The 10,375-nt window shown below is 59.0% G+C and overlaps 1 protein-coding gene across 1 annotated transcript; it reads left to right on the top strand.

Annotated features, from left to right (window-relative positions):
• The first annotated feature begins 298 nt into the window (after positions 1-298).
• Positions 299-8,739, top strand: SNX11 (sorting nexin 11). Its single transcript, XM_010585510.1, has 7 exons — positions 299-333; positions 4,500-4,548; positions 4,849-4,935; positions 5,291-5,391; positions 5,648-5,746; positions 5,933-6,145; positions 7,606-8,739. The coding sequence occupies exons 2-7, from the start codon at positions 4,528-4,530 to the stop codon at positions 7,745-7,747; spliced, it is 663 nt and encodes a 220-aa protein (XP_010583812.1). The 5' UTR covers positions 299-333; positions 4,500-4,527; the 3' UTR covers positions 7,748-8,739.
• Positions 8,740-10,375: the final 1,636 nt, after the last annotated feature.

Below are 10,375 nucleotides of genomic sequence, written 5' to 3'. Positions count from 1 at the left end.
GCCCGCCGCCGCCGCGGGGTACAGTGGGAGCTGTAGTCCCCCGGCTCCTCTGCCGCCCACCCGGGAGAAGCTTTTTTTTTTTTTCCCCGTTAGGTTTAAGCTCGCCGCTTCGGTGGGGATCGCAGCGCGGCGTGGCGTGGCCCGGGCCCCTCGGGGAGGCCGCCCGTTGCTGAAGGCCGCAGGCCGCACCCCGCCGCCTGAGGGGGTGGACTACAACTCCCAGCATGCCCCGCGCCGGAAGGGAAAGGAGGGGGGGGAGAAGAAAGCACCGCCCTCGCTATAAGGCCGCCGCGCCGCCGCGCCGCTTAAAGGGGCCGCGGCCTGCTGGAGGAGGTGAGGGGGGTTCTGAGGGAGGGGTAGGCCCGGGGTGAGGGTCTACCGACGGCGGTGGGCTTGGGGGTCCGCTGGGCCCCGCGGCAGACAGCCTCCGGTCCTTACCGGGGGATCCTTGGCCCGCTCGGGGCGGTGGAGCAGGGCCCGGGTCTGGCCGGTGCTGGGGCGGCGGGGCTGGGCCTCGCCCCCTGCTGCGGCCTTTCCCGGCGGGGTTGGGCCGAGGCGGCGGTTGACCAAATCAGCCTCCTTACAGTGGTATCGAGCCCCGAGAACCGTGGCCGGCTGCTGCGGGACCGGGCCGGAGCTGTGGAGCGGGTAGAGCGGTGCCGGGGCCCAGCCCCAGCCCCGTTCTCACAGAGGGGGGTGGTTGGGCTGGGCTGATATTAGAGTGGTCAAGCATCTGGGGTTTGTGTTGAAATGCTGTGGTGTTGGGCTGGCTGGGGACATCCCCTTTCAGTGTCCGTGCCTTGTGTTGAAATGCTGTGACGCTGGGCTGGTTGGGGACATCCCCTTCCAGTGTCCGTGCCTTGTGTTGAAATGCTGTGGTGTTGGGCTGGCTGGGGACATCCCCTTTCAGTGTCCGTGCCTTGTGTTGAAATGCTGTGACGCTGGGCTGGTTGGGGACATCCCCTTCCAGTGGGCAATGGTGGACTAAGGGGGGGTGTCCTGATTTGGGATGGGGAGCCCTTTCCTTCCCGTGTGGGAAAAGAACCTCAGAGAACCTGCTCTGGTGTTGGTTGTGGACAGCTCTGTCCAAGTGTGACAAGCAAAAGCAGAAACAAATGGGACTCGTTCCCTTTTTTCCTGCTGTGGAGCTCCTCTGTGAGGCTTTCTTCAAAACGCGAGAGACTCTTGTGTGGCTGGATGTTGCCTGGAGCAGTGCTGGGCTTGAGCAGATGGATGTGAAGCCTTGGCCAGCCTGGAGCTGCAGAGGGAATGGAGCTGGGGGAGGGAGCTCCAAGCTGGACTAAACTATCACCGGTGTGTACTACTTAGGAAAGAGTATTTGATGCAGGTCCTGCTGTTATGGAGGGTTACAGGCTGCTATTAAGGAAGTGTTTGAGTCAGCAAGGAAGAAAAAAGATAGCAAGCGAGAGAGAAAAACAAACACTTTCTCTGTCAGCAGGGTGAGTACAGGGCTGGGGGTGGCAATCCACCTGGAGTTGGACCACGTCTGTGGCTCGTTAAGTACCCAGGCTGCCCTAGCCTGGGCAGGTGAAAGTCGTGAGGCTCCAGGAGCATGGGTGTGGGGTGTTTCTGTGTGGCTGCCACCTCTTGTGTCCTTCTAGCTAGAAGACATTGAAAGCGTGAGCCCTGGAAACACTGAAATGCAAATTGTAGGAAGATTAAACCAAACCCAAACCACATATCCCAGGGCCCCTTAAACTGAGGCTTTAAGCAAAAGCCCTAAAAGAGGATTTGGTGTAACTGTTTAAAGCTAACTCAGAGCTGCCTTCTCCATTGGGTTTAAGTTGATTTATCAAGTTAAGGTCAATTAACTTCCAATAAAGCGTAAATAAGATTATGTGTTTCTTGGTACAACTCTGGATCAAAGTATAAAGATGTGAGTGCTCAGACTCTGATCTCAGTTTTCCCCGCAGCCTGTCCACCTCCTTGCTGACTGCAGAGAGCCATCTCTGCCCCCACCCCGGCCTAGCTCTCTCCGCTCTTTGGAGCACCCTTTCAGTAGCTAGGAAATTAAATTCTTTTTCCTGGCAACCCTCTGCTGTTCCATTAGGCAATTTCTGAGTCTCTCTTTTCTCCCTCCTGCATTTTTAATCTAGGCAGGGCTGTTACGCAGAGCCAAGAGCTCTAAAAGCAATGGGACGACGGCAGCGTCCCTTGGGGAGGCTGGGGAACATAATGGTCAAGTTCTGCTGCTGAACTGGTTCTGGCTGGGAGCCCCCAGCACGGGGGAGGATCGGAGCTCCCCCATTACTGTGCTGAGCAAAGTGACTCATGTCACATTTGGCTCCTTCACTCCCTTCCTCTCCCAGGGGAAGAATCATGTGTGCTGAAGCGTGGGGTTTTTTTTTGGTAGGTTCCCCTCGCCCTCCCCCTTACAGCTCAAATTGGAAACAGCAGCAGTCTGACCCAACTCCAGCGGGAGTTCAGTTACTCAGAGACATCTTGGAGCGGGCCTGGGTCTCTTGCTGTCTATCCTGAAACTCTTCTCTGCTCTTATTAATGCATTCTGTGCTCTGCGGGTGGAATCGGATGGCTGAAGTCTTGCAGAAAGTACCTGCAAACCGGTGGAGCCAGATTTTTAAAATGTGGTTTGTGGCTCAACCCCTCCCCTTGTCCCAGCTAAAATTAGCTTCGTCTTCAGAAGAGCTTTGCCTCACATCTGAGCGTATAAATAAAGGCTGGGTTTCCAGTGCTGCCTGACACTTGGCAGCTCTCATGGCCTAAAAGGCAAGACTCCAGGAATGGGGAACAGGTGAAGGGTTGCGTCGCCTCTGCCATCAGGCAGCTGTGTCCCTTGGGAGCCTGGGCTGTGACAGGCAAAGTTCTGCGCTGCCGGTTCATCCCAGGGCCTCCAAAACCTCTTGCAAGCAATCCCGCAGAGGAGGTGAAACCAGGACACGGGACATGCTTGGTCTTCCAGCTCCCCCTGATGAGTATTCCTGGTCTGTGTGCACACAGTGCGTCTGCAGGGTGGGGAATGAACTCTGTCTCAGAGGGGTTTCGCTGTCTGGACTGTGCATTTATTGCATGGTGGTGGGGTTATCTCGCTGTCCCCTTCCCCCCAAGCCCTGGCACTGTGTTCATGGTGTTGTTGTAGAACAGGAATTACTGCAGGAGCACGTAATGGTGGAGCAAATTAGCTGACACGGTCCAGCAGGACCTGGGAGCGCCGGAGGGATGTGGCGGAGGAAGCGGCTGGTGTGATGGGAGCGTGCGGGCAGCTCGTGGCGCAGCTGAGCTGGGAAAACTGGGCAGCACAGGGGGCACCAGGCACCTCTGTGGCTCCCCGAGGGCCTCATCAATGCTCGTTGACCTCCCAGCTCCCACTGGGAGAAGGGGAAAGGGAGGTTGGGGAGGGGCACAAGGGAGAGCGGTCACAATGCGGATACAAAACCTAGCCAGGTGGGGAAATCTGGTACCAAGTTTGCTGCTTATTCAGGTGACTTGGGAAAGAGCTGGAGAGAAACATCATATCTCTGTCTGGTGCTAATGAGAGACTTACTGAGGTGGCAGCTGAGGAATGGGTCTGATCTATGCAGGAGAAAAGCAGGTTCCTCTGGTGAGGGGCAGCAGGGTCCTGGTGTGGGCTGGCTGCTTTACCTGCTTGGATGGCCCAGCCAAGCTCATGCTGGGCAGGCAGTGAGGGGAGAGGGAGGCCTGTAGGAGAAGGAAACTCTGATAAAAGCAGGGTTTTCTCCTCCCCAGCCAAACCGGCTCCCCTGGCATTTCAGTGCAAACCTGCCCATGCAGGGAGCGGGCTGGGCTCTTCCACCCTGTCTCCCTCCTGCATTGCCAGTTCTGGCTCTGCAGGAGCAAACTGGTGTCCCGGGGTCTTGGTGCTGTGCAACGAGGAGGCTGTTCCTGGCTAACAGGAGTTACGGTGGGGGAAAAGCTCTCCGGGAGCTGTGTCCGGCTCTCCCAGAGACCCAGTTATCTGCCTGGGAGCAGGGATGTGCTGTGGGAGAGGAGGGCAGGCAGCTTAGCAGGAGCGGCTGGCTGCCCTGTCCCGTCCTCAGGTGCTTACAGCCTGTCTGAGCTGGGATCCCTGCTCACCTCTGTGATCCAGGGATTTCTGAGTGCTGTTCCAGAAGGCTGCAGGATCCCAGTGCCTCCCTGTGGGTAGGGGTGACCTGAAGAGGAGTTGTGGAGGAAAGAGGTGCTGCAGGCTCTGGCTCTGGTCGCAGTGCAGTCTCCAGCACACCCCAGCGGGAGCCTAACAGGCCACGTTGCCTCAGGAGCGTATGGGAGATCCATGCTGGATGCTCTCTCCCCTGCGGACTGCTGGATTTGAATGCATCCACTTTATTTCGTTGTGGCTGAGGGGAGAGGATCAGGGAGGGCAGCTGAATGCAGATGTGGGGGCTGAAGAGGTGCCTGCTGGATGGGACAGAGGTGTGAGGTGCCTGGGGGGATGCAGAGTGCATGGGAGACCCTGATGTGTTGATCTTGTCTTACTAAATCCTTTTTTCTCTGTACAGATGTTTCCTGCTGGGCTCTGGCTCTAGGATGTTGGAGAACAGAGAGGAAGTAAGACCCTTTTTGACATGGGTTTTGTCTGTTCCTGGGTGGGGTTTGGCAGCGCTGGAGCTGGTGGTCTTGGCTGAGTGCTGTGTCGAGGGGTGAGAGGTGCTGAACGCTGGGCAGGGTCCATGGGGTGGAGCTGAGGGGCAACTGGTGACAGGGATGGGAGAGGCTGGAGGTGTCTGTGCTGCCCCTGGGGCAGGATGGCCGGACAAGCCAGTGTGGTCATTGGCACCTGTCCCCGGCAGCTCCTCTGAGCCCTGCGAAGGGGGTGATGCTGGCACTTAGGCAGTGTTTCTGCCATAGGAGCTGACCACGGTGCGTGTTCAGGACCCCCGAGTGCAGAACGAAGGCTCCTGGAACTCTTATGTGGATTATAAAATCTTCCTCCATGTGAGTTGCGGCTGGGGGAGAGGGGTGAGCTGCAGAGCTCCATTGTGCCATACGTGAGGCTCATGAGTGGAGTTGTCTGACCATGTCTGGCTGTGCTGAGTGGGGATGGAAGGAGCCATGAAGGGGGGAACCTTCAGCAGCCCATCCCTCCTTCTGTGCTGTCTTCGTGTGGGTCTGAGACCCACCTTCTCCCCTGGAGCCTGCTCAGGTTTTCCAGGCACTTTCAGCTCCACAAAGCTTTGAGGGGATCCTTTAGTCACAGAGCTCAGAGGTCTGTGCAGGTGAGATCCTGCCCTCCTCTGCCTTGCTGTCCCTCAATCATGCGGATTATTTCCATGGTGGGGTTTTTTTGCAGACCAACAGCAAGGCCTTTACTGCCAAGACCTCATGTGTGCGGCGCCGGTACCGTGAATTCGTGTGGCTGAGGAGGCAGCTCCAGAAGAATGCTGGCTTGGTGTAAGCATGCCTTGTTCTCCCTCCCTTACCCCTCCTGCAGCCAGACACTTTCCCATTGCCCTGGGGGACACACATGAACTCTGAACAGATGTGGATAGAAACCCCAGACACAAACTTGGGATACCTGAGCTCCTAGGATCCAGCCCTGCACAAAGCAGGGTCCTGGCTGCTCCTGCCACGGTGCCCCCGTGTCTCCTTGCTCTGGTGCTGGGGTGATCCGACCCTGAACTGCCGCCTCTCTGCTCTGTGCCTGCAGGCCTGTCCCAGAGCTGCCCGGGAAATCAACCTTCTTCGTGGGCAGCACGGATGAGTTCATCGAGAAGCGGAGACAGGGGCTGCAGCAGTTCCTGGAGAAGTGAGTAGAGCATTTGTGAGGGCTGGATGGAGGGAGAGGACACACTGCTCCAGTCTTGCTTAGAAGATGCTGGCTGTGAGGTGGCAGTAGAGCTGCCGACGGTCACCCTGGTGCTGTGGGGCAGGGCTCAGTGTCCTCTGTGCTCCTGGCCGCCTGTCTCACTCACCCTCCTCTCTTTGTGCACAGGGTTGTGCAGAACGTGGTCCTCCTCTCCGACAGCCGGCTGCACCTTTTCCTGCAGAGCCAGCTCTCGGTACCCGAGATAGAGGCGTGCGTACAAGGCCAGGGCTCGCAGACAGTGACAGAAGCCATCCTGCACTATGCCATGTCCAACTGCGGCTGGGTGCAGGAGGAAGAGAGCCGCCCCGCGCTGCTGCCGGGAGGGGACCTGCATGGCAGGTAATGCAGGCAGGGAAGGACAGGCCCAGGGGTGCCACCAGCGGGGCAGCCCCCAGCTCCCTTGCTGTGCCTGGACCTGCTCTGTGCTGGCTGGAGCAGGCCTGGCTACTGGCAGTGCTGGGAGGCAGCTGGTGACTTGCTGTCTCCACCTCCCCTTGTCAGTGCTTGCAGCTGTGTGTCTGACTACAGCCTGATTTGAAATGGTTGGTGCTTGTGCAAGGGACTTTCACCAGTAGGGAACAGCCTCTGCTGTGAAATAAGAGGAGCTGCCAGGCTTTCTAGAGACCCCTGAATGTTTTTGAATTTCCCTGTCCCATCCTTACTACAGTCGTTTGAGGGAATGAAGTTGAGCACGTGTTCCCCAGCCCTGCACGCTGAATGGGCAGGATTCCTGGGGGTCAGGCGATAGGAGCTGGACATCTTGGGCTGTCACCAGGAGTCTCCTGTACTGCCCTCCAGGCTGCCCGGGAGGGTGACCTGTCCTGGCCAAGACTTAGCCGAAAAGAGCTCGAGTCTCTCAGAACAACTTAAGCTGAGATTTACAAAGGTCTTCAGCTGCTTTCCTCCCTTAATCTCTGGGGAGTGAGGAGCCTTTGGAAGCTTTCAAAGCTCAGGCTTTCTGCGCATCTTGCCTTCGTCCTCGCAGCGTGAGTGGGTTCTGCAGTTCCTCGTGCCCATCAGAGCTTCAGAGTTCTTGCTGCGAGCTGGGGAATTAATCGGGCATCTCCCTGTGGGGTGGCTGCCCCTTCTGCAGCCATTTGGAGGTTTTCTGCACCTGGGGAGGCAGCTGACCTGGTGGGAGAGGAGGGCATCCTCAATCTACCACTGCTGCAGCTCCCTGCAAGAAGATGAACAAGCCCAGACAACGCCTGTGTGTTTGAGTCCTGTGGCAGGCACGGGGTCCCTGGCTGTGCTTGCTGGTAGCCTGGTGTGTCTGGCAGAGACGCTTGGGGTCCCCCTGCCCCTCAGATGAGGTATTTACCTAAGCAGGAGGCTGTGTCTGGCCTTCTGCACCACCCAGTGCCCATGTTTCTTCATCTTGGTTTTCAAATAGCAGGAAGAAAGAGGTGTCTGGACTCCAGCGAGAGACCTGTTTTTAAATAGAGCCCTTCTGGTTTAAGGAAGGGGTTTGAGGGAGCGCAGCAGCCCAGGCTAATGGGTAGGTACCCAGGCAGCGTGGCTTCCTGCATCTCAGCTGCCAGCCCCATCTGCCTCTCACCGGTGACAGTCTCCCCCCCTTTCCTGCTCTGGGCTTGCATGCGACGGTGAGTGGCTGCTTCTGTGGCTGAGCTGGCTGGAAGCTGAGGGCTGTGGTGGGGCCGTGCAGAGGGGAAGCAGCCTCTGCTGTGCAGAAGCGGTTGCGTCAAGGAGGCAGTGGTTGACTTGGAGCCATGTGGGCAACTCGGGCCCTGCATCTTCCCCAGATCCCTTCTCTGCTCTGACCTGTTCTCTCTTTCCAGCTGTGCCGGCCTGGGAAGCCTGCAGGGTCCAAGCTGCCTAGAGACCTTCCCATACTGGAGCGACTTCGGCATGGATGATACCCACTCGGACAGTCCGGATGAACCAGCTGAGCCCTTGGGTGGACGGCGTGAGATGCAGTAAACGGCTCTAGCGACCTCGCCTGCCTTCCCTGGGACCTGCAGCCCTTGGTGGAAGAGGGACCGCTGCTGAGCTGGAGGGATGTCCAGGCTGGTGGGACTGGGGCTGTACTGGGAACATGGCCTTGTCCCGGGCTCTGCGGTGTCCGGGGCTCATGTGCTCTCTCCCTGCTGACTCTCGACTGTCTCTGATGTCCCAGGCAGTGTGTTTGTATCGCTCTTCTCTTTGGAGAACGGATCTAGTGGTTAGTGAAACCTGTGTTTGTTGTTCCCATGGCCTTTGCTCTCTGACTGGAGCAGTAGCAGGGCTTAGTTAGGTGGCAGTGCCAGCGAGGCTCTGTGGTTTTGGCATGTCCCTGGCCCTGGGTGGGGTGGGATACTCTGGCTCAGGTCCAGCATGATGGAGGAAGGCTTTCCTTGGTGGAGCCGCACGCTGGGAGCAGGGGCTGGCCACTGCTCAGCGAGTCTCTTCAGTTTTGTCTCATGTTCCCCTCCGCGTTGCAGGCAGGGGAGGCTGCATTTCCCCGATAACAGCCGCGCTGTGCAGCTCCTGGGGAGTGTGGTCTCAGCTGTGTGGAGCCGGAGCTCACATGTGGGGTGCAGATACCGTATCCACACCTGGGGCCTTCTGGCACAGCTCGCTCCGCAGGTTGCCTGCAGCTGGGACAGAGATGAGCTTCCCCCTGGGAGCATGGGGCAGGGGAATGAGTTGGTGGGGAGGTGGAGGGGGGGGCAGTTTGTCTCCCCTGCCCTTTTGAGGGGGTGCCCCTTTGAGATGGGCTCCTTCCTCGCACACCAATTGCCATGCACAGGAGGCAATGGGGGTCTTGCAGCCAGGATCTAGTTTGCTCAGAAAAAAGGAGCATGTAGCTGCCTTGGAGTCGGTGTCCGGCAGTGCTTGGGCTCTGGCTACTCTTGATGCCTCTCCCTGTGCTCTCCTGCACCTTTTCCTCCCACCCTTCAGCACTGGTGAAGGCAGAGCCGACGTGCTCTGACTTGAAATAAAAATGAAGTAGAAGAGACTTACTGGTTGCTGGCAATGTCTGTCCTCGCTGCGTGGGTGGAGGGAGCTGAGCTGAGGCCGAGCTAATTGCAGATAGATGGCTTTAGGGAAAAGAGGGGGTTATTGCACCTCTCACCACGGGGCTGGAGCTGCTGAAACCATCCGGGCTGACTCTGCCCTGCACAGCAGAGAGGTCCCTGGGGCCAGCATGGGATGCTGGGGTGAGCCCCAGGGTGCTGGCAGAGGACAGGCAGGGCTGACAGGTCCCACCTTGGCCCTGAAGCGGGTTTTGTGGTGCTGGGCCCAGCTGTGGAGGGGGTCTCGGCCCCACACGGGGGCCAAGACACACTGGGGAGGGGGAGGGAGGAGGGTTGGAAACCCGTCGAGGCGCATCCGAAATGTCAGGAGAAGTTCATTGCGAAGGCTGGCAGCTGCTGGTGCGCCGGAGCGCCGCTGCCATTGGCTGCCCCCCCTCATGCATATTCATGCATATTCATGAGTGTGCGGCTCCAAATGGCGCAGCTGTGAGGCCAGCTGTGCCCACGGACCTGCTCCTGTGCCCACGCGTGCCCTCGCCCACGCTTGGCCTTTGCCTGGGCGCAGCCTCATGCAGGCAACGTGCCCTCAGCTGGGGCTGTATCCTGCCCCTGACTCCCCGCGGTCCCCCAGCACGGTTTGCACCGTGAGCTTGGCCTGGCACTGCCGCATCCTTGGCTTGACGCCTTGCCAGGAGCCAGCCGGTCCCGGGGCTTCCCTCTGAAGGTGGATTTGGAAAGGGCAGGCCGTGGGGCTGCTGGAGGAAAGGCTCCATCCCCTCCCCTGCCTCCTCGCAGGGCTCTGTGGTGCCCATCGTTCCCCCTCGGGGCTGCAGCCCTGCTGCTGGCTGCGTTTCAGAGCCAGGCAGAAATTATTTTTAGTGGTGTTGATCAGCTTTGCAAAGCTGTCGGGAAAACAGTGACTCAGAGGCAGACCTGGCCGTGGGTGGCGGGGGGGGGAAGCAGCCCTGCTCCTGCTCATAGGGAGCTGAGCATCGGTGACCCCCAGGGCTGCTTTGCTGCAGAGGCTGGGGGCAATGGCCCTGGGGGGGGGTGACAGTCCCCTCTGCCACGCATGGGGTGGGCTCAACCCCTCCGTGGCCTGATGTCTGCAGGCAACTACCGTGCTGGGGATTTTGGTAGCCGGTGAGTCAGCTCTGGGCACAGAGCCGTAACCTCATCACCTGTGTGGGGTCATGGACACGGTGGGCACGCAGAGCCGCTCAAGGTAACCTTCCCCACCCGGAGCAGACGAGGACAGCTCGGCCCCCTCCCCGTGCCCTCGCAGCCTGGCACATCTCTCTCCTCTCCACCGCCTGCCAGAAAAACAGCCTTGCTGCTTGGAAGTGGGCCAGGCTCTCCAGACAGCACATCCACAATACCCCCCCCCCCCAGGAAAGCTGTCTCTCAAGTCTATGCAAACAAACCGTGGTGCTTTCCCTGTCTCCCCCCTGCCACCCCGATGCAACGCACCATGCTGGGGGGGCTCCTGCTCTTACCTAGGGCTGGAGCAGCCCATGCTTGGCCAAAGCATCCTGCCTCCCATCTCCCCAGCCCCTTCTCAAGCAGAGCGTGAAGGTCTCAGCTCTGGAGT

Source organism: Haliaeetus leucocephalus, unplaced genomic scaffold (genome assembly GCF_000737465.1).
Source record: "Haliaeetus leucocephalus isolate CR32 unplaced genomic scaffold, Haliaeetus_leucocephalus-4.0 Scaffold110, whole genome shotgun sequence".
In the NCBI taxonomy this organism is placed as follows: Eukaryota; Metazoa; Chordata; class Aves; order Accipitriformes; family Accipitridae; genus Haliaeetus; species Haliaeetus leucocephalus.
This window is presented reverse-complemented; position numbering and strand designations above follow the sequence as displayed.